Raw genomic sequence first — 24,501 nt, 5'->3', positions numbered from 1 at the left:
TTAGCTACTCTCCCTGTGCCTGCTGCTCTCTCTCTCTCTCTCTCACACACATCTCATTAATCACATCTCATACATCAACACAGTCGGACACACACACACACACACACACACACACACACACACACACACACACACACACACACACACACACACACACACACACACACACACACAAGGCCCTGGCTACTCTTCCTGTGTCTGCAGCAGATTACGACTTCTGCTACCACCGCCTCCTCCTTCCCATCTCCATCCTCTTCATCCTCCTCTTCTCCTTTCTCTTCATCTCCATTGATGTAATCTCTTTAATCCTCCTCTTCCTCTCCTTCCTTCACCTTCAGGATCTAGCTCTGTATCTCTCTAGCTTCTTAGGTCCTCAGCGTTTTGTGTGTCTTTTTCATAGCTGTCTGTCTGTCTGTCTGTCTGTCTGTCTGTCTGTCTGTCTGTCTGTCTGTCTGTGTTTCTCTGTCTGTCTGTCTGTCTGTCTGTCTGTCTGTCTGTGTTTCTCTGTCTGTCTGTCTGTCTGTGTTTCTCTGTCTGTCTGTCTGTCTGTGTTTCTCTGTCTGTCTGTCTGTCTGTGTTTCTCTGTCTGTCTGTCCGTCTCTGTCTGCCTGTATCTTTTTCTGTGTCTCTCTCTTTGTCTGAATACTTACCTACCTACCTACCTACCTACCTACCTACCTACCTACCTACCTACCTGTCTGTCTGTCTGTCTGTCTGTCGTAACACACATCACACATTTGTAACTGTGTATTTCCTGTGTCCATTTGGTTTGCTAAACCATTTCTCTGTCTTACATCATTCTACTGTCTTTTGGGTGTCTATCTACTCATTCATTCCCTGAGGGGAGAGTCCTGAGCATCAGTTCAGTCTTTTAGTGTAGGGTAACTCTCGTAACTACTAGGACTGTTACCTAAGTCAAATTGTAATCTTATGTGCTTGTAGAATGTATGAACATGATGGTTGGACAGTGTGTCAATGTGGGTGTCACAGGGTCAGAAGGACAGTGTGTCAATGTGGGTGTCACAGGGTCAGAAGGACAGTGTGTCAATGTGGGTGTCACAGGGTCAGAAGGACAGTGTGTCAATGTGGATGTCACAGGGTCAGAAGGACAGTGTGTCAATGTGGGTGTCACAGGGTCAGAAGGACAGTGTGTCAATGTGGGTGTCACAGGGTCAGAAGGACAGTGTGTCAATGTGGGTGTCACATAGGGTCAGAAGGACAGTGTGTCAATGTGGGTGTCACATAGGGTCAGAAGGACAGTGTGTCAATGTGGGTGTCACATCGGGTCAGAAGGACAGTGTTTCAACGTGGGTGTCACATCGGGTCAGAAGGACAGTGTTTCAACGTGGGTGTCACATCGGGTCAGAAGGACAGTGTGTCAATGTGGGTGTCACATAGGGTCAGAAGGACAGTGTGTCAACGTGGGTGTCACATAGGGTCAGAAGGACAGTGTGCTGGCTGGTTAGGCCTGAGGCTGTATGGTCGGTGTGTTTCCAGATTTAGACCACTGAGCTGTTACCCTCCAGTAATTAACTTGAGTGGCAGCAGAACTACCCTGTGCCACCCATATACAAATGAGTGGATTTGGCTATTTCAGCCACACCCGTGGGCAAACAGGTGTATAAAATTGAGCACACATCTCCACAGACAAAGAATGGCCTTACTGAAGAGCTCAGTGACTTTCAATGTGGCACCGTCATAGGATGTCACCTTCCAACAAGTCAGTTCGTCAAATCTCTGCCCTGCTAGAACTGCCCCGGTCAACTGTAAGGGCTGCTATTGTGAAGTGGAAACGTCTAGGAGTTGCAACACTCACTACCGAGTTCCAAACTGCCTCTGAAAGCAACGTCAGCACAAGAACTGTTTGTCGGGAGGTTTCCATGTCGCAATGCCAAGCGTCGGCTGGAGGGGTATAAAGCTCGCCGCCATTGGACTCTGGAGCAGTGGAATGAATCACGCTTCACCATCTGGCAGTCCGACGGACGAATCTGGGTTTGGCGGATGCCAATACATAGCGCCAACTGTAAAGTTTGGTGGAGGAGGAATAATGGACTGGGGCTGATGGAACGCCGACTGCGAGCCAGGCCTAATCGCCCAACATCTTATCCCGACCTCACTAATGCTCTTGTGGCTGAATGGAAGCAAGTCCCCGCAGCAATGTTCCAACATCTAGTGGAAAGCCTTCCCAGAAGAGTGGAGGCTCCTGTAGCAGCGAAGGGGGGACCAACTCTATATTAATGCCCATGATTTTGGAATGAGATGTTCGACGAGCAGGTGTCCACATACTTTTTGTCATGCAGTGTACATGCGTGTGTGTGTATTCTCTGTTCCCTCGCTATACCTGTGCTTTGAGTCCGCTAATCTTCGTTAATTTCAACTCATTACTGTATGATCTAACAACTAACTTGTGTGTGTGTGTGTGTGTGTGTGTGTGTGTGTGTGTGTGTGTGTGTGTGTGTGTGTGTGTGTGTGTGTGTGTGTGTGTGTGTGTCGTGCGCGTGTGTTTGTGCGTTTGTGTGTGTGTTTTTCTCCAGGAGTGGCGATAAGCGGCTATGCCAAATACTGTTACCGTAAACTGCAGAAGGCAGCTCTGACCGGAGCTAAGAAGGTATAAGTGCTCTATTTCCTCTACTCTTCGTAAATTCAGTGCTGTATGATCTAACAACTAACCTCTGTGTGTGTGTGTGTGTGTGTGTGTGAGTGTAAGTGTGAGTGTGAGTGTGAGTACACTACAGCCTGACCCACAACCCACCATCCTTTACCATCCTTCATGAGAAGAATTTCCTTCTTTCTAATTTCCTCTCCCGGTCTGTCTGTCTGTCTGTCTGTCTGTCTGTCTGTCTGTCTGTCTGTCTGTCTGTCTGTCTGTCTGTCTGTCTGTCTGTCTGTCTGTCTGTCTGTCTGTCTGTCTGTCTGTCTGTCTGTCTGTCTGTCTGTCTGTCTGTCTGTCTGTCTGTCTGTTGTGTCTGTCTGTTGTGTCTGTACCTGGCGGGACTCCGTCTGGGGGGGGGGGGCCAGTCTGCTTTTCTTCCTCCGCCTTTAGCTGTAGTGCGGGGTTAGTTAGCTAGTTAGCTGAGCGCACGGAGATCGAGTGCAACGAGGTCTGTGCGCTAACTACTAACTATCCCCACGGCAACCACACACCACTTAAGTAACACCCCTCCTCACGCCACACGCACTCACTCACACACACTCACTCACTCACTCACACACGCATACACAGACAGAGGCACACTATACACCCCCCCCCCACACACGGCATAGCCCACCACCCTCTGATTAAGAATCCCATATCAGAATGCTCTTCAGGATGGGAATGGGTTGGGAATATGGGACACGATGCACTAAACAAACATTCAATGCTATGTCACCACTGACTTGTATTGCTTTAAGCTCCTGTTTTCTAAGTAGGAAATCAATAAGTAGATGCTTGAGGGGATAAGCTGAACTCCAGATAGAATCATTATTTATCACACACCCACCTCGTTAGTTACCCTTTGTTTTGTTTCCGTTTGTGTGACAGAGGACTTCCTGTGTTTCCATTTCATTAGCCCCTCATTTGAATCATCTCCCTATAGCTGTGCGTGTGTGTGTGTGTGTGTGTGTGTGTGTGTGTGTGTGTGTGTGTGTGTGTGTGTGTGTGTGTGTGTGTGTGTGTGTGTCTTAATTGAGTTATTGTTTCAGCAAGCGGTGCACATAATGCAGTTTATTATTAATGTAATGTCTGGAGCAGAATTCCTGCTGATAACGCTAGGACAACACAACACACACACACACACACACACACACACACAAATAAACACATACAGTCTCACTTTATCACCCCCCCCCCCCTCCACACACACACACACACACTCATATTGATTTCTTAACCAGTCCACCAATTAAAGGGGCCCTTCAGGCAGATGTATCTTCTGAGTGTTTTTAAACCAGATCACATGACTTCACAGTCTGCCTCTGTTCACCCAGCTCACAGACGGAGGGTTGTGTGCGTGTGTGTCTGTGTGTGTTTGGGTATATATGCGTGAGTGAGTGTGTATGTGTGTTGGCATGCATACGGAGAGTGATGGGGGGGGGGGGGATGGGGTCTGGGTGTCATGGAAACAGCCTCCAGGGGGACATTCCATTCCGTTGTTCATCTATCCTTCCCCCTGACCTATAAAACACTGACTGACTGTCTCACTAAACCGGTTCTAGTCGATACTAACCCAGCTAGCTGTCTGTTTTGGACCAGTACCAATCATTATCAGGAAAGTCCACTGGTTTAAATGATTTGTAGTAGAACAGCCTCTCTGTACTGGTGTCCAGTTATGATCTCTTCTGTGACCTACTGATATCTGACCTTTTGAATGTCCTAGTATTTTTCTCCTAGTAACTCTCTCTATGTCCTAGTAACTCTCTCTATGTCCTAGTTCCTCCACTCTCTGCCTATCTGTGTACCAAAGACTTCACCATGGGTGTATAGTATCAGAGCCAGCAGCGTTGCATCGAATGTTGCAGGAAAATAAATCAGAGTATCTGTTATCCGTGTGTAAATCACACTACTAGCCAGCATCTAGCTCAGTTTTTCCGAATGGAAAGAGAATCATGTAATCATGAGGTGTATTCATGTGAAATATTAGGAACATAGAAATAGAATGAATAGAGCCGACACGATTCCCTATTCTATCTGAAAGACGATCATATAAGTTCAACACCAAATCCTTCTGAAGAGTGTGACCATGGAGGAATAATTCTACTTCCTGTCATGAAATGGTGCTGTTCCCACTCCGGCCACAGGAGGGGGCCAGTGAAGCTGTCTCTCATCTGCTGTCTACAACTCTATCTGGAGAGGCAGAAACAGACAGAGGTCTGAACAGAAGGAAAGGATAGGCGAGGGAGAGACAGATGAAGAGAGAGAACAAGGGAAAGAGGGATGAACAGAGCAAAGGAGCAGTGGAGAGGAATTGATTGGGAGTGAGGAGGAGGACAACGAATAGACAGGGAATGAAAGTGGAGAGAGCGAGGGATGGATTGATAGTGGTGGGTAACGTAATTCATTGGTCGTGTGTGTGTGTGTGTATGCTCCCATCTCCCATCACATGTGGTGATGCCAGTCTGTGCTAGCGGGCACTGGTGGTTGGCATTGTGTGTGTGAGGCGTGTAGAGTGTGCCAGCATCTCTGCAGGGTGGTAATAGAGACAGTTTGTCACTTGGTGGACTCGCACACACATCCACCCTGACTGCATCCCATAGCCTGAGGCCCAGTGTTTGACTGGTATTAACCCAAGAGCAGAGCCTTTTCCAGGGGATTAATAGGACTGATTCTGCCCTAGCGCAAACCCAATGAACTGTTCTCTCTCTCTTTCTCTCTCTCTCTCTCTTTTTCTCCCCTCCTCCTTTTTCTCCCTGCCCACTCCTTTCATACTTATTTTCGGTCTCTCAATAATTAATCTAGGTACATTTATGAAGGTCATACCAGTATTCTTCAGTAAATGCACGGTTGCTAAATATATAATGTGTTGCTTTAGCTACACCTCAAGAGCTGTAGAGTTGTGTTATGTTATCATGGAAGTGCACATCCCCTCGTTGATTATCCCTCGACACACGGTATGACACAATACAACTTGTTTTGTTGGAATGATGTATGCATTTTGTCATTTTCTAAATAGATGCACATGTTGTGTGTTGTTTGTAGGGCTCACTTTAAAAAGAGACTCGAGTCTCAATGTTGACTGCCCGTATAGATGTAGTTACATAAACATGTGTGTCTGTGTGTATTGTAATCCATGGGTTGCAGAAGCACATAGTAGTTGTGTCTTATCTAACGACCAGTGCGTGTGTTCCTGTGTGTGTGTGTTGTTATCCAGGGGTTGCAGAAGCCGTGTCTGGAGGAGATCAAACACGCCAGGAACGCCATATTCAGCCCCTCCATGTTTGGCTCCTCCCTGGAGGATGTGATGTCACTGCAGAAGGAGCGTTACCCCGACAGCCAGCTGCCCTGGGTCCAGACACGCCTCTCAGAGGAAGTTCTGGGGCTCAACGGAGACCAGACAGAGGGCATCTTCAGGTCCGTACCTAACTCTCAGTCACTAGTACTAGGGAGGGAGAGAGGGAGGGAGGAGTTAGTTGTGGTAGACACGCCTGTCAGTGAATGTCCTGGTAGTCATCAGAGACCAGACAGAGGGAGAGCGATAAAAGAAAGAGATAAAGGGATTGGTAAGGATGGACATGCTGTGAGGAATGATATGTGAGGAGGAGGAGTCTAATGTGTCTCTGACCCCTGACCTCACAGGGTTCCAGGTGACATAGATGAGGTCAACGCCCTCAAGCTGCAGGTGGACCAATGGAAGATCCCCACGGATCTGGAGGATCCTCACATCCCAGGTAACACACACACCGCACACACACACCCTAGGTCCTGATCCATCCACCCACTGTATACACTCCCTCTCTCCCTCCCTCCTACCCTCCACTAGCCCCAGGCCCTCTGCAGTGCTCTAATTCTCTCTGAGTATTAATAGCCCCAACACCAAAGCATGCTGGGAGCAATGTGCCTGCTGCAAAACTACAGTCATTTCAAAAAAGATTCCTTCTAGAAGGAAGAGAGCAGTCCTGGCTGTAGGTTGGAGAGAACCAGTTCGTGCTTTATTAGGTCATTAGTCATAACTCTATTACCAGCACAGAGACACTTGGATGGACCACACACACACACACTCTTTCTGACACAAGAACACATACACAAATTCGCTCTCTCCAACAACAAACGTTCCCAGTGCTTTAGAGAACGTTCCCGTAGCCCTTTACACTCATACCCGTAAACGGGTTGAAAAGGGCAGATTTGGGCACTAATAAGCAGTTAGAAGATAACACTTTTTATTTTATTCATTTAACATATTCTTATTTACAATGACAGCCTAGGAACAGTGGGTTAACTGCCTTGCTCAGGGGCAAAACGACAGATTTTTACCTTGTCAGCTCGGGGATTCGATCTAGCAACCTTTCAGTTACTGGCCCAACGCTCTAACCACTAGACTACCTGCAGCCCCATGGTGTCATACCCTGGGTTGTTCTGAACAGAATGAGCCTATGTTTGTTTATTGTGAAGAAAATTTGCCGCGGCACACGCACCTGAAGGGACTCAATCCTATTCTCAACAGAATTGCGATCTGTTTCTCTGAATTGCCTTGTGAAAGCCTAGCACTGTAAGATCGCATTTTATAACATGGCATGTTGGCAATAGAACAAGCTTTCAAATCGTGACCACCTGACCCAGATGGCGATTTATAACGGACCATTTTTGGATTGGCTAAACAACAACAGTAATTATGCTATGGCGGGGATGCAGGGCTGTGTTGAAACAACTACCAGTGTGCTTGTCCTAGTTCCTCAACGGCGCAGCTAGGAGAGCTCCAAAAAGTACCTTACCGTTGAAGGCTCTTCTTTGAGTCATAAAAGTGTATTGAAATTGCTTAGGATGTTTGCACACTTTGGAGAGGTGTGTCCACTTGAAGACACCAGTTAGTCCTCTCACTCAAACCCTTGTCATTTTTTTGTCTTATGTTGCACCTACCCCACATTTTCCAGGAATAGACTTATCATGTTACTTAATGTATCCAGAGTATTTTCAATTTTCGTTATCAACAAATGCGGCGAAAAGTACAGTAAACATAAAATCAACAATGTAATGTTTAGATTCAGTCTTGTGTCAGGTGAACTGTTGTGTACTCACCTTTGGTCTAATAATTGTCCCATTCTCTCCAAACTGTTCTCTTTCAATTGCTACCATGGATATGCTTTACATATTTCTTCTGTAGCTAACATTTCAACTTAGGCCAATTCCCACGAGTGTAAAGGGTTAAGAGTCTCATTAGACCATTAACTAACGTTTTCATTGGAATGTTCCCATGATGCGCAAGTAGTGTTTCCAAGAGACTATTCACTTATTCACGTCAAATAGAACTTACCCAGAACGATGTTACCATGTTCTCAGAACATCGCATGAACATTCATGTGTCCAGTTTTCTGTGGGTTAGGAGAATATTCCATCAGTGTCCCACCAAACACACATACAGAACATTGTTGCCATATTCTCAGAACATACGATATGAATGTTCTAAACACATTTTCATGGGAACGTTGGAAAAACATTGTGTCCAGTTTTCTGTCGGTTAGGAGAATATTCCATCAACGTCTCACCCCAAAACATTTCTAGACACGTTTCAGAGGAACGTTGCAAGAACATTTATGTGTATCATTTTTTATTTTAAAAAAAAATGCTTTACACATCACATTGCCGAGACAATCAAGGCCCTGATTGGTGAACCACTGATCCATTCATAGCTCTTTGTTTGTTGGCAAGGTTACAGACACTCACACACACAGTGCTTTAAGCATACAGTGTTTTCAGCTTACATATTTGACACACCTGATTATATTGTGTATGTTAATTTATACAGTAAGTATTATTCAACATGTCTTCACTTGGGATTTGAACTCACAACCTCTCGGTTCAATGTACTCCGATCTTCCTGTCTGGTATCAGTTCATTTGATTATTCGCTCAACGTTGATTTTATTGTTTTCAGCAATTTGAGGGCTTTCTGTATAGTTGTCTAATGTTGGTGGGGCATATTAACCTGTTTTAATGATACTCTTGGATCACTATGATCAATAAAATGTTTTCTTGAGTGTAATTTTAACAGGAGCTGAGATTTACTTCGAAGTGCATTCACCTTATTGCTTATATCTATCAAGTTGTTTCAGATCTACACAAGTGCCTAGGGAGAAGGGGTTAGGGTTCCTTCTAGCCAGGACCTAACTATACTGGCCCAATAAGCAACTATACTGGCCCTGGAGATGTCCCTTATTGGTACGGTGGTTAGGGCGTTTGTCATTGGTGCAGGTGGCTGGGGTTTAGAGACCCACTAGGGGAGTGGCTCTCACATTCTTAGCAATATATGTTAATGCTCATTATTGCTGTTTTGAATTGCATTTATCAGATATTTTGATTGTTTCTATGGACATTTCGTTAGAACAAATATTTGTTCTATATCTTTGTTTATTACCATAATGTGTATAGATTTCTCCTCTTTCACGCATTTCTGGAAGTTTGGCTACCAGCTTTGTGCCTTTGTGCATGACCTCCATATGCTTTTTCAGGTTTGATATGGTGTTTCTGGATGAGGAGATCAATGCTGCCTTTGCCGAGTTTGCATTTGACTAAAATGTTGTTCTCTTTCTCCTCGATTAACTCAAAATAATGTGAGCATTTCCACAAGGAAAAGGTTAAGCGGGGTAACACAGCTGCTATCTTTCTTTGATTTTCAGCTTTAAGAAACCCCCTTTTGGAAATGAGTTAGCCTACAGCTTGAATTCCGTTAGCGTGAGACAAGGCTTTGAAAATATAGGCCTATATTACACGACAGTATAGATATACTTCTGAAAGTAATGTATGGGTTACTTGAAAAAGTAACTGTAATTATTACAATATTTGAAGACAGTAACTTGTTATATTACTCCGTTACTCATAAAAGTAATACAACTGTAAGTAATATATTACTCCCAACATTGGTCCCAATTTATTCTGTTGCAATTTGTCTATTTTTCCACATTAAAACTTGGAGATGGAGCTCTGTGTTGTGTATTGTTCTGGTATAACTGGCATCACCATCATCGCTTAAATGTCAAATGTTAGAAAGTACAGACATGCTACTGTAAATATACACTTTTCTGATATTCTGAGAATGTGAAAACCATGTTCTAGGTGTGTTTCTATCAGAAGCAACACTACCACCTGGGCCACGTTTTTGGCAACAAATTAGGAATGTTACAGATAGAAATGCAATGACGAGAGCTGATGCAGTTCCTTATCAGAGAAACGTTTGTTCTACGTGATATATGTGATGTGGGTTTCAAAAAGACCATAGAGTTCTCTTTGAGATGCTCGGCTATCTAGAATTCTACCGATTCCCATCTTTCAATGAGAAACTCATTTGAATTAGATCAGATAGGTCTGTTGTATCTGTTGCCAAATAGTGACGTTAACCTATATTGCTAAAAATGTGAAAGTAGGATGACTCCCCTAGCGGGTCTTGAACCCAAGCCATCAGTGACTAACACCCTAACCACTGTCCCGATAAGGGTTATCTAGGGCATGTGCTTATTGGGCCAGTATAGTTAGGTCCTGTCCGGAAGAAACTCTAACCCCTTTTCCCTACGCACTTGTGTAGAGCAGAAACAATTTGATTGGTGTAAGCAATAGGGTGAATGCACTTAGAAATAAATCTCAGCTCTGTTAAAAGTACACTCAAGAAAATATTCAGGAGTATCATTAAAACAGGTTAATATGCCCTCACCAAAATTAGACAACTATACAGAAAGCCCTTCAATTGCTGAAATCAATAATGAGAGAATAGTCAGATTAACTGATAACTAACGCAGACATGGTAGCATAGCAGTAAGATCTGAATACTATGAACCAAGAGGTTGTGAGATCAAATCCCAGATGACAGCATGTTGAAAAAGAATTACTGTATTTATGAACATGCACAATGTAATCTTGTGTCAAATATGTAAGTTGGAAATGTAACAGCTGTCGGAAGAGAGAGTAGACCAAGGTGCAGCGGAGTTAGTGTTCATCTTGAAATTTAATTCGAACAAAGAGAACACTACAAAAATGAACAAAACACGACAGCAAAACAGTCCTGTTAGGAAACACTCTAAACAGAAACAATCCCTCACAAAACCCAAAGGAAAAACAGGCTCCTTATGTGTGACTCCCAATCAGCAACAACGAACGACAGCTGTGCCTGATTGGGAGCCACACACGGCCCAAAACAAAGAAATACAAAACCATAGAAAAATGAACACGTAACACCCTGGCCTAACCAAAAATAAAGAACAAAAACCCCTCTCTATGGCCAGGGTGTTACAGGAAACACTATGTTAAAAGCACTGTGTGTGAGTATCCCTAAATCTTGCCAACAGACAAGCGCTGTGAATGGATCAGTGGTTGACCAATCATGTGCTTGGCAACAGTAACATGGCGCGATGTGTAATGAAACATATTTTTGGGGGGAGAACGTTTCTTTGGGACCATCAGGCGACACATCCTGACAACTGACACACAGCGATGTTCTTGCAACTTTCCCATGAAACGTGTCTGGAACATTAACATTTTATATTTCTCGAACATGGAAACCATTTTCTGTTGTATGTTTGGTGTGACATTGATGAAATATTATCTCAGCCTTCAGAAAACTGAACACATGAATGTTCTTGCAACGTCCCATATAACGCATCTAGAACACGAATGTTGTATATTCTGAGAACATTGTAAACACATTCTGGATAAGTTCTGTTTGAAATGTTCTCCTAACTTTAACACCAAAACATGCGTGTGGCTCAGTTGGTAGGGCATGGTGTTTGCAATGCCAGGGTTCTGGGTTCAATTCCCACGGGGGACCAGTATGGAGATTGAAATGTATGCATTCACTACTGTAAGTCGCTCTGGATAAGAGCGTCTGCTAAATGACTAAAATGTAAATACAGACAGGTGTGTGCCTTTCCAAATCATGTCCAATCAATTGAATTTATCACAGCTGGAGTCCAGTCAAGTTGTAAAAACATCTCAAGAATGATCAATGGAAACAGGATGCTCAATTTCAAGTCTCATAGCAAAAGGTCTGAATAGTTGAAGTTGGAAGTTTGCATACACCTTAGCCAAATAGATTTAAACTCAGTTTTTAACAATTCCTTAGGTCAGTTAGGATCACCACTTTATTTTAAAAATGTGAAATGTCAGAATAATAGTAGAGAGAAGCATAAATATGGGTTGTATTTACAATGGTGTTTGTTCTTCATGGGTTGACCTTTTCTTGCGGTAACAGGTCACAAATCTTGCTGCAGTGATGGCGCTCTGTGGTATTTCACTAAGTAGATATGGGAGTTTATCAAAATCGTGTTTGTTTTCGAATTCTTTGTGGATCTGTGTAATCTGAGGGAAATATGTGTCTCTAATACCGTCATACATTTGGCAGGAGGTTAAGAAGTGCAGCTCAGTTTCCACCTCATTTTGTGGGCAGTGTGCACATAGCCTGTCTTCTCTTGAGAGCCAGGTCTGCCTACGGCGGCCTTTCTCAATAGCAAAGCTATGCTCACTGAGTCTGTACATAGTCAAAGCTTTCCTTAAGTTTGGGTCAGTCACAGTGGTCAGGTATTCTGCCACTGTGTACTCTCTGCATTCTAGTTTGATCATTTTATGACTTCTTTCCATTGTGTCAAGTAATTATCTTTTTGTTTTCTCATGATTTGGTTGGGTCTAATTCTGTTGTTGTCCTGGGGCTCTGTGGGGTGTGTTTGTGTTTGTGAACAGAGCCCCAGGACCAGCTTGCTTAGGGGACTCTTCTCCAGGTTCATCTCTCTGTAGGTGATGACCTTGTTATGGAAGGTTTTGGAATCGCTTCATTTTAGGTGGTTGTAGAATTTAACGGCTCTTTTCTGGATTTTGATAATTAGTGGGTATCAGCCTAATTCTGCTCTACATGCATTATTTGGTGTTCTACGTTATAGACGGAGGATATTTTTTGCAGAATTCTGCATGCAGCCTCAATTTGGTGTTTGTCCCATTTTGTGAATTCTTGGTTGGTGAGCGGACCACAGACCAGACCTCACAACCATAAAGGGCAATGGGTTCTATAACTGATTCAAGTATTTTTAGCCAGATCCTAATTGGTATGTTGAATTTTATGTTCCTTTTGATGGCATAGAATGCCCTTCTTGCCTTGTCTCTCAGATCGTTCACAGCTTTGTGGAAGTTACCTGTGGCGCTGATGTTTAGGCCAAGGTATGTATAGTTTTTTGTGTGCTCTAGGGCAACGGTGTCTAGATGGAATTTATATTTGTGGTCCTGGTGACTGGATATTTTTTGGAATACCATTATTTTGATCTTACTGAGATTTACTGTCAGGGCCCAGGTCTGGCAGAATCTGTGCAGAATATATAGGTGCTGCTGTAGGCCCTCCTTGGTTGCTGGCAGAAGCACCAGATCATCAGCAAACAGTAGACATTTGACTTCAGATTCTAGTAAGGTGAGGCCAGGTGCTGCAGACTTTTCTAGTGCTCGCGCCAATTTGTTGATATATATGTGGAAGACGGTGGGGCTTAACCTCTCTTGGGTATGTGGGACGTGACCGTCCCACCTGCGGGGCACACTATTCAACAGCCAGTGAAATAGCAGGGCGCCATATTCAAAACATCAAAAATCTCATAATTCAAATTTCTCACACATACAAGTATTTTACACCATTTTAAAGATAATCTTCTCGTTAATCCAACCACATTGTCCGATTTCAAAAAGGCTTTACGGCGAAAGCATAGCATTAGATTATGTTAGGACATCACCTTGACAAGAAAAACCACACAGCCATTTTCCAAGCAAGGAGAGGCGTCACAAAAACCAGAAATACAGCTAAAATGAATCACTAACCTTTGATGATCTTCATCAGATGGCACTCATAGGACTTCATGTTACACAATACATGTATGTTTTGCTCGATAAAGTTCATATTTATATCCAAAAACCCCATTTTACATTGGCGTGTAATGTTCAGAAATGTTTTGCCTCCCAAAACTTCCGGTGAATGAGCACATCAATTTACAGAAATACTCATCATAAACGTTGATAAAAGTATTAAACTGTAATTCAAAGAATTATATATACACTTCTCCTTAATGCAACCGCTGTGTCAGATTTTAAAAAAAGCGATAGCACACTTTGCAATAATCTGAGTACAGCGTTCAGACACGAAACCAAACCCGCCATTTTGTGGAGTCAATAAAACTCAGAAATAATATTATAAATATTCACTTACCTTTGATGATCTTCATCAGAATGCACTCCCAGGAATCCCAGGTCCACAATAAATGTTTGTTTTGTTCGATAAAGTCCATAATATATGTCCAAATACCTCCTTTTTGTTCGCGTGTTCAGTCCACTACTCCAAATGCAGGAAGCGCGCGAAAATGTAATGACGAAAAGTAAAAAAAAGTTATATTTACGTTCGTAGAAATATGTCAAACGATGTATAGCATCAATCTTTAGGATGTTTTTAACATAAATCTTAAGTAATATTCCAACCGGACAATTCCAATGTCTTCAGAAAAGAAATGAACACAGCTCAAACTCACGTGAGTGCGCGCCTCTGAGCTCATGTCATTTCCTCACTCATCTGACTCCAGGCCCTCTTGTTCGCTTCATATTTACAGTAGAAGCATGAAGCAATGTTATAAAGACTGTTGACATCTAGTGGAAGCCTTAGGAAGTGCAAAATGAACCCTAAGTCACTGTGTACTGGATAGGGAATTACTTGAAAAACTACAAGCCTCAGATTTCCACACTTCCTGGTTGGATTTGTCTCAGGTTTTTGCCTGCCATATGAGTTCTGTTATACTCACAGACATCATTCAAACTGTTTTAGAAACTTCAGAGTGTTTTCTATCCATATCTACTAATATGCATATCCTACCTTCTGAGCCTGAGTAGCAGGCAGTTTAATTTGGGCACGCCTTTCATCCGGACGTCAAAATACTGCCCCCTACCCTAGAGAAGTTAAGCTGCATCCCTGTCTCACCCCACAGCCCTGTGAGAAGACATTTGTGTGGTTTTTACCTATTTTATCCGCACACTTGTTGTTTGTGTACATGGATTTTATGTCGTATGTTTTTCCCCAAAAAAATGTCTCTCCCTCTAATTGTTAGCTGGGTTTCTCTTTCTCACACACACACACACACACACACACACACACACACACACACACACACACACACACACACACACACACACACACACACACACACACACACACACACACACACACACACAGAGATAACTGTAATGGTGTTATTTTGCTCTGGTCTGTACTCTGGGTGATTGAGGCATTAGTGTCAGTGTGTGCTGGCCAGGGAGAGGGGTTTCTGTGTCTGACCAGTCAACTGTTTCTGTCTCTTGATTGGACTGTCATTGAATTTTTTTTTTCAATTGACTTACACTGTAGAGATAGCTAGAGCGAACATATTACTCTTATTTTTCAGTCTCTCTCTCGTTCCAATTTCCCTGTCTCTCTCTTTCCAATTCTACCCCCTCTCTCTTCCTCTCTCTCTCCCCCCAGCATCTCTGTTGAAGTTTTGGTACAGGGAGTTGGAGGTGCCGTTGATTCCGCATGAGTTCTATGAGGAGTGTATCACTCACTATGATGACCCTGAGGCTGCAGTCAACGTTGTCATGGGCCTGCCTCACATCAACAAACTGGTGCTCTGCTACCTCATACGCTTTCTACAGGTAACACACACACACACACACACACTATACTGAACATACAAAAGTCCAGTGTAAAAAGAAGCACTCATCAATCCACTCCCTGAGCTTATTTATTTTAGGGACAGTGATTTACAAAAGTAAACCTTCAATAGTGAACATAGTAGCAATAGGATGGCTAGAGGCTACTGTTGATTGTCTGAGAAAAGAAAGCTACAAAAAGATACCTAGCATTCATCTTGGCTAGCCTACTGTAGCTGTACGGTGCCTTCAGAAAGTATTCAGACCCCTTGACTTTTTCCACATTTTGTTACGTTACAGCCTTATTCTAAAATTGATTAAATACAAAACAATCTACACACAATACCCCATAATGACAAAGCGAAAACAGGTTATTAGAATTTTTTGTAAGTTTATTAAAAATAAAAAACAGAAATACCTTATTTACGAAAGTATTCAGCCCCTTTGCTATGAGACTCGAAATTGAGCTCAAGCAGGTAACACACACACACACACTATTTCCATTGATCATCCTTGAGATGTTTCTACAACTTGATTGGAGTCCACCTGTGGTAAATTCAATTGATTGGACATGATTTGGAAAGGCACACACCTGTCTATATAAGGTCCCTCAGTTGACAGTGCATGTCATAGCAAAAACCAAGCCATGAGGTCGAGGAAATTGTCCGTAGAGCTCCGAGACAGGATTGTGTCGAGGCATAGATCTGGGGAAGGGTACCAAAAATGGCTGCAGCATTGAAGGTCCCCAAGAACACAGTGGCCTCCATCATTCTTAAATGGAAGCTGTTTGGAACCACCAAGACTCTTCCTAGAGCTGGCCACCCGGCCAAACTGAGCAATCGGATGAGAAGGGCCTTGGTCAGAGAAGTGACCAAGAACCTGATGGTCACTGACAGAGCTCTAGAGTTCCTCTGTGGAGATGGAATAAACTTTCAGAAGGCCAACCATCTCTGCAGCACTCCACCAATCAGGCCTTTATGGTAGTGGCCTGATGGAAGCCACTCCTCAGTAAAAGGCACATGACAGGCACCTAAATACTCTCAGACCATAAGAAACAAGATTCTCTGGTCTGATGAAACCAAGATTGAACTCTTTGGCCTGAATAACAATCGTCACGTCTGGAGGAAACCTGGCACCATCTCTACGGTGAAGCATGGTGGTGGCAGCATCTTCAGCAGTCCCTGATGCATTTTCAACAGCAGGGACTGGGAGACTAGTCAGGATCGAGGGAAAGATGAACGGAGCAAAGTACAGAGAGATCCTTGATGAAAACCTCAGACCTCAGACTGGGGCGAAGGTTAACCTTTCAACAGGACAACTACCCTAAGCACACAGCCAAGACAACGCAGGTGTGGCTTCGGGACAAGTCTCTGAATGTCCTTGAGTGGCCCAGCCAGAGCTCAGACTTGAACCCGAACGAACATCTTTGGAAAGACTTGAAAATAGCGGTGCAGCGACTCTCCCCATTCAAACTGACAGAGCTTGAGAGGATCTGCAGAGAAGAATGGGAGAAACTCCCAAATACAGGTGTGCCAAGCTTGTAGCGTCATACCCAAGAAGACTCAATGCTGTAATAGCTGCCAAAGGTGCTTCAATAAAGTACTGAGTAAAGGGCCTGAATACTTATGTAAATGTGATATTTTTATAATTATTTTATAATTATTAACAAAAGAATCTACAAACCTATTTTTGCTTTGTCATTATGGGGAATGGTGTGTAAATTGATGAGGGAACAAAAACAATTCAATCAATTTTAGAATAAGGCTGTAACAAAATATGAAAAAGTCAAGGGATCTGAATACTTTCCAAAGGCACTATAGATATCTTTGGAAAAGCAGTTATCTTAACGGGGTAATGTCCTATTTTGAATATCTTAAAATGACATATAGTATATCATCCTCTCTACACACTCATGCTCACACACTCATCCACACTCATCCACACATTTTAACTTCACACATCACCCTCTTCCTACAGGTAACGCACACACACACCCGCTCAAACACGCCCATCATCATCTCTCTCTTTCTCTCTGTCCCTCTAACCCTCCAGGTGTTTGGCCAGCCTGCCAACGTGGTGATAACTAAGATGGATGTGAACAACCTGGCCATGGTGATGGCTCCCAACTGCCTGCGCTGCCAGTCAGACGACCCACGCATCATCTTTGAGAACACGCGTAAAGAGATGTCCTTCATCCGCGTGCTCATCCAGCACCTCGACACCAGCTTCATGGATGGCCTGCTATAGCCCCCCAACTTCAAAACTACCATACGACACGGGGCGCCTCCCTCCCTGCTATAGCCCCCACTTTTCAACTACTCTACCCTGAAAAAAACCACACGGGTTGCCCCCCAATTTCAAATATGCCCATAAATCCACCAAGGCCCCACCTGCCCCACAGACCCTGTTCTAGCCCCCAAACATCAATTGGGATGACCAGTTGGGATACCTCCCAACTCCAACTACCCCCCATATACCTTGCTATAGCCCCCAAACTACAACTACTGACCCCCAAACCATCCATCCACACAGGACAGGATGACCCCCTACCTCCCCGACGGAGTCCCAACCCAGCCTGACCCGGACCCCTGACCTCTAACCCCACCCTACACACAGGGACTTGTGTCTCACACACACTGATGTACTGGGTTACACACACTCACATAGACATACTCTCACATATACATTTACTGACGCGTACACACACACACTCACTTGTATAGTACACATCCATACACACAATTTCTGAAATCAGGGTGTCGGACCACAAATCAGCTCCGAACCCAGAGCTACAGTCAAACTGCCATCAAAGAAGGTGGATAAATGAAGATGTCCCACTCAGGCTGTTTACCATTGATAAAAATGGTCACAGTTCCGGTCTGCTTAAGGGATGACTCTCTCATAAGTACCAATGCATTAGCAGCTGAGTCTGGTCTGCTTAGTTCATTGACTGTATATGAACCAGAAAAAAAGGAGGGCGTGAGATGTCTCGCTTCCTCTTCTGTCTCTGCTGCCATGAAGCCTGTCAGTCCATCTGCACTGTTGTCACCAACCAACTGATGGCAATAAAGTTTTTATTTCAATTTTTTTGGGACGGTGGAGGCGAATCCAGGTCAGGTGCTAGAGGGGATCATCGCAGCACTGCCAATCAACCGTGACTGTTGCAACCGGAAGTGATAGACACCCCTACAGCCCTTACCACCCATCCGCCTGGTACATAGGCCCTTCTGCCCCGCTCACCCCTCTGACCACCCAGACAACCACACAACCTCTACCCCTAGAGCCCCTCACCCTCTCACTATCTACCCCCAACACATCCTCAAGATGGCGCACACCTCTATAGTCTCATACTGATATGATTTCTGAATGTCTAAATTGAGATCCGTCCACCTCTGTCTGTCTGTCTGTCTGTCTGTCTGTCTGTCTGTCTGTCTGTCTGTCTGTCTGTCTCTCTCTCTCTCTCTCTCTCTCTCTCTCTCTCTCTCTCTCTCTCTCTCTCTCTGTCAGAAAAACTGTACCTGTCTTTTGGACCTGTATAAAAGTATTTTCTTTAATAGCTGATTTGACTGGGTATGGATTAAAAATATATATATTATTATTTTATTAATTGATTTGTTGTATTTTTAACTATTTTATATAATTTAATTTATTTATATTTATTTCAGCAATATTTCCTTAATGCCTTCTTCTTAGACAATATAGTGTGGAGTGTGGACATGTAGGCATGTATGTGCTTGTGTGTGTGTTTTCAATACAATAGGGCATATACATCACATGTTGATATGCACATACATGTTAATATGTGCTCTCTGAAGGGTACAGTTGGTGTGTCTCTGTGTGTCTGAGAGTTAAGTCCTGCTGTTTTTTTTGTTCTGTTCAATCTGTGTTTACACACGCACACACACACCACCTTAAACCTAATTAAGTCCATAATCTCGCAGAAGGACTCTCACACTCTTACATTCACGGAAGCCCTCACGCACTCAGACATTGCGTATCTGTGGATGGATATTTTCTGCGTTAAATAGCGGTCAAGCAACATGTTGAAGAGATAAAGTGGATGAGTGAGGAAGAACGTGAGGGGAGAAAGGGGTGTATGTCACTATGTACAGTACCAGTCAAAAGTCTGGACAGACCTACTCATTCAAGGGTTTTTCTTGAATGAGTAGGTGCATCCCAAAAGGTACCCTATTTCTTATATAGTGCACTACTTTTGACAGAGCCCTGGCGGGCCCTCGTCAAAAAAGTGCATTATATAGGGAATAGGGTGCCATTTGGTAGGTACACAAAGTGTGTGTGTGTCCTTTAATCAATGACATCTAGCATTACAACACCTGGTTACCAAGTAAGCCTACCTAGGTTGCACAAGGACTGGGTGCATTCTATCAGGGTGAAACTTTAGCGGGACCTGGAACATTTCTAATCAAACAAAGCTTGGCATCATCTGACACAGGAACAGGATACATGTTCTTTGACACCGAATACATACAGGATACATGTTTGATCACATTTGAATGAGCAAATAGTTCTGATGATTGTGACAGTGAGACATGAACACATGATCTAGTCCAAAAGATAGCCAGCTGCTCATTGTGACTCGTCCTGCAAAAAAGATTTCACGACAGTCCTGATGGAAAAAGCAAATTGGAAACCGCAAATAATCATCATATCGTATCGAAGTAAACTTCGAGTCACGTGATGATATGTTGAGGATCTTAATCCAGAGAAATGATGATCGATACTTGGCTGCCTTTTGACATATTAAAATAATCTCGCTCTTTTGTCCATAATAATCTCATCATATAGGCTATCCTACGCACACTGTATCTGCAAGCTGTTGGCTAGAGAGCACGTGCCAAGACCAGAGTGGGCACAGTCGCAATATAACGCTATTTATTTTTTTACATAACCCCATTTAACTTGTATTATTTCTTCGGTACATTGTCATTTAACCGCAAATGTTATTTTTATGTGCACTACGTCTTAAGACACAGAGTTTTTCCGCAACAGGTCAGTTTAATGGAAACACATCTAGGGTAGGAAAATCCATATTTTTGAATATTCACATGAAAATCTGTCACCAATTGGATGTACTCTTCATTTACCTCTCAACAATGGCTGAATTACAATCTGTAAGTAGTAGAACTGTTCACTCGTACTTTGGCCAATACTACATTTTTTACTGACATGTTTAAAACAATTTTCTATAATGGAAAGGAGGGCATACACTCACATGTTAACAACATAGACTACAAAGGGGCACTGCAAAAATACTACTCTCAGAGACAGAAAGACGGAACAAAAATCTGTGTGTGTATGTGTTTGTGTAAGGGATGGCAGTAGAAAATCGACCAATCAGCATGCAGAACTTCGGGTCACCACTTTTAAAAACTAAGTAAATAAAAAAAATACATGAAAAAAGAAACATGAAATACTTACAGAAAGGATTTACAAACATGAAGTGTTAAAAATAAATGTTTCCACTTTAAGAGATGATTTTCAATCTCTTTTTAATCTCTTTGTTTTCAATGATTACTGGTTGGTTCTCGTTTTTTGATTTGTTGCTACATATGTTCTTCTTACAGTTAGTGTCCATACTGTTATTATCATTATTAATGTAATTAAAATGACTGATATTGATCACAAGTAAGGTGGGAATCAGCTGCTATGTACTCTGCTCCTCACCTCCTCCTTTTCTTCCTCTTACTTCTCCTGCTCCTCAACATTTTCTTTTCTCTTTTAATGTCCACTGTCTGTCACTCAAACAAAAATCGACATTGTTTAATAAACAATTAAAATGTGAAATATTCATGGTTTGTGTGAGACTTTTATTAACTAACACAGTGCATCCATCATAGTTGACTCCCATGTCAATGTAACAATGCAGCATGTACAGTTGAAGTCACAAGTTAACATACACTTAGGTTGGAGTCATTAAAACTCATTTTTCAACCACTCTTGTTTACAAGCTATAGTTTTGGCAAGTCAGTTAGGACATCTACTTTGTGCATGACACAAGTAATTTTTCCAAATATTGTTTACAGACAGATTATTTCACTAAGTTGACTGTGCCTTTAAACAGCTTGGAAAATTCCAGAAAATTATGTCATGGCTTTAGAAGCTTCTGATAGGCTAATTGACACAATTTGAGTCAACTGGAGGTGTACCTGTGGATGTATTTCAAGGCCTACCTTCAAACTCAGTGCCTCTTTGATTGACATCATGGGAAAATCAAAAGAAAATCAGCCAAGACCTCAGAAAAGGAATTGTAGACCTCCACAAGTCTGATTCATCCTTGGGAGCAATTTCCAAACGCCTGAAGGTACCACATTCATCTGTACAAACAATAGTACGCAAGTATAAACACCACGCAGCCATCATACCGCTCGGGAAGGAGACGCATTCTGTCTCCTAGAGATGAATGTACTTTGGTGCGAAAAGTGCAAATCATTCCCAGCAATGAAGAAGCCACTGCTCTAAAACTCATAAAAAAGCCAGACTACAGTTTGCAACTGCACATGGGGACAAAGATCGTACTTTTTGGAGAAATGTCCTCTGGTCTGATGAAACAAAAATAAACACTGTTTGGCCATAATGACCATTGATATGTTTGGAGGAAAAAGGGGGAAGCTTGCAAGTCGAAGAACACCATTCCAACCGTGAAGCACGGGGGTGGCAGCATCATGTTGTGGGGGTGCTTTGCTGCAGGAGGGACTGGTGCACTTCACAAAATAGATGGCATCATGAGGGTGGAAAATTATGTGGATATATTGAATCAACATCTCAAGACATCAGTCAGGAAGTTAAAGCTTGGTCATAACTGGGTCTTCCAAATGGACAATGACCCCAAGCATTCTTCCAAAGTTGTGGCAAAATGGCTTAAGGACAACAAAGTCAAGGAATTGGAATGGCCATCACAAAGCCATGACCTCAATCCTATAGAAAATGTGTGGGCAGAACTGAAAAAGCGTGTGCGAGCAAGGAGGCCTACAAACCTGACTCAGTTACACCAGCTCTGTCAGGAGGAATGGGACAAAATTCACCCAACTTATTGTGGGAAGCTTGTGGAAGGCTACCCGAAACGTTTGACCCAAGTTAAACAATTTAAAGGCAATGCTACCAAACACCAATTGAGTGTATGTAAACTTCTGACCCACTGGGAATGTGATGAAAGAAATAAAAGCTGAAATAAATCATTCTCTCTTGTATTATTCTTACATTTCACAGTCTTAAAATAAGGTGGTGATCCTAACTGACCTAGACAGGAAATTTGTACTAGAATTAAATGTCAGGAATTGTGAAAAAGTGAGTTTAAATGTATTTGGCTAAGGTACATGTAAACTTTGACTTCAGCTGTATGATTCTGTCTAGGGATGCAAAATCCTGGTCACTTTCTCATTCTTTTTTAAAATCATGGTTGGTGGATTCCGGATTTCCTGCTTATTCCATCCTTATTCCATTAATCTTCCAAGTGGTATTTCTGGAAAACCTGGGACTCCGGGGGAGAGTTTACTGAAATTTGCCACCCTAATCTTGAGTTGTCTGCTTTCACCACCTCTCTATTGCCAGACTGGTCTCGATCATAGATTATTATAAAACTGGTGGTCCAGGTGGTAATTTTCTCTTTCCAGTTGTTGTTTAGGCAGTTGTAATTTACATCATTTAGCAGCTGTGCATTTTCCCTTGGAAAGGTACCTACAGTTCTAGGATCAGCTTTCCATCCCCCAGTAACATTTGTGGGGAAAATGCTGAACTGACAAGATCCGCGTTTACAGGTGCAACTTCACCCTACTCATAGAGTTTCTAAACCTGCTCTTTGCTGGGTGATGTTGTCCCTTCCGTCCAGCTGGTGACAGTATTTTCCATAAATAGCTTTGATATCGCCCAACCATTGTCCTTTGACGGGGTATGGTGGTTGGAAGAACGCGCTTGTTTGAAATGGAAAAGCGCCGCAGTAGCTTTTGATAAAGAAGAACATTAAGATGAAGCAGGTCACATGGTGTTATTACACTGTTGCACTTCAAACAAGAAACACACAAACTAAATTGCACAACTGCCATCTAAACCCTGACCTTTCTTGCCTTCCTTGATGCAAAGTCATCAATTACATGATAAGAAATCTGACCAGCAATTGCATGGTTAATACTGATGACAGCAAGGCCACTAAGGCGTTCCTGTGACATGGTGGACCTGAGGTAGGATTTGATGAGCTTCAGCTTTGAAAAACTCCTCTCTGCTTCAGCTACGGTCACTGGAAGAGTAAGACAAATTCTGAGAACAGTCCACAAATTTGGATACATTTCTGAGAGCTCCCTTTCGTGTATAAATATCAGCAGCTCAAGTAGGGTCATGGTCTTCGATGGAAAGTCAGTTCTTCAGTTCCTGTGCAAGCTCTCTGCCATCCAAGTCGGAGTGTTCTTTATAGTGCAGTGTCATACTAAGGGCCTCACAATGTTCTGTCAGCTCCTCATTTGAGAGACTTTGGAGGCAAGCTGAACAGTTACTCTTGCGAGCTCGATACTGAGTGTATGAACAAGGCGACAAGGCCAGTAAACTCCTTGCACGTCAGATCCGTAAATCTGAGGCCTCACGTTTAATCCCACAAATAAGGACCCTGTCTGGTGCCACCACAGTTACACATAAAGAGATCAAGATCAATTCAAAAATTTTACTCTGCGCTATACACCTCTGAATCTCATCAAGACCCTTTTCTGAATGATTCATTCTTTAATGGTCTGAATATGCCTTCAATTGATACAGACTCCCATGACTGTTTAGAAGAAAAATTGACACCTGAGGAGATTGCAACAGCAGTGTCCACAATGAAAAGTGGTAAATCACCGAGTCTGGATGGTTTCCCAACCAGATTTTACAGGACGTTTTCTGGTCTGCTTTGCCCATTCTTGTCTCGATTATTTACAGAGTGCCTTAATACCTCAAAGCTACCGCCTAGTCTTGAAATCTTCAATTTCATTACTATTAAAGAAAAACAAAGACCCCCTGAAATGTGGATCCTATCGCCCAATCTCGCTTTTAAACTGTGATTACAAAATCCTAGCCAAGCTCTTAGCCATCTATATGGAAGACTTGCTGCACCAAGTAAGACACTCTGACCAGACTGGCTTTGTGAGAAATAGGCATTTGTTTTTCAATATTAGACGCCTTATGAATATACTGTACTCCCCA

At 42.9% G+C, this 24,501-nt stretch overlaps 1 protein-coding gene across 2 annotated transcripts in view; it reads left to right on the top strand.

The window, feature by feature from the left end:
* The window catches only part of LOC106584197 (rho GTPase-activating protein 39), a 174,878-nt gene extending 153,754 nt beyond the window's left edge, over nt 1–21,124 (top strand). For both annotated transcript variants that reach the window (XM_045706241.1, XM_045706240.1), the window contains 5 exons: nt 2,535–2,608; nt 5,850–6,049; nt 6,275–6,366; nt 15,149–15,318; nt 17,368–21,124. In XM_045706241.1, coding sequence (XP_045562197.1) covers nt 2,535–2,608; nt 5,850–6,049; nt 6,275–6,366; nt 15,149–15,318; nt 17,368–17,562 — 731 coding nt within the window. In that variant the 3' untranslated portion in view covers nt 17,563–21,124. The remainder of the gene's footprint in view (nt 1–2,534; nt 2,609–5,849; nt 6,050–6,274; nt 6,367–15,148; nt 15,319–17,367) is intronic.
* Nucleotides 21,125–24,501: the final 3,377 nt, after the last annotated feature.

The sequence above is a fragment of the Salmo salar genome, chromosome ssa23, assembly GCF_905237065.1.
Source record: "Salmo salar chromosome ssa23, Ssal_v3.1, whole genome shotgun sequence".
NCBI classification, from domain to species: domain Eukaryota; kingdom Metazoa; phylum Chordata; class Actinopteri; order Salmoniformes; family Salmonidae; genus Salmo; species Salmo salar.
The sequence above is the reverse complement of the archived record's forward strand: the minus strand, read 5'-3'. Positions and strand labels throughout refer to the sequence as shown.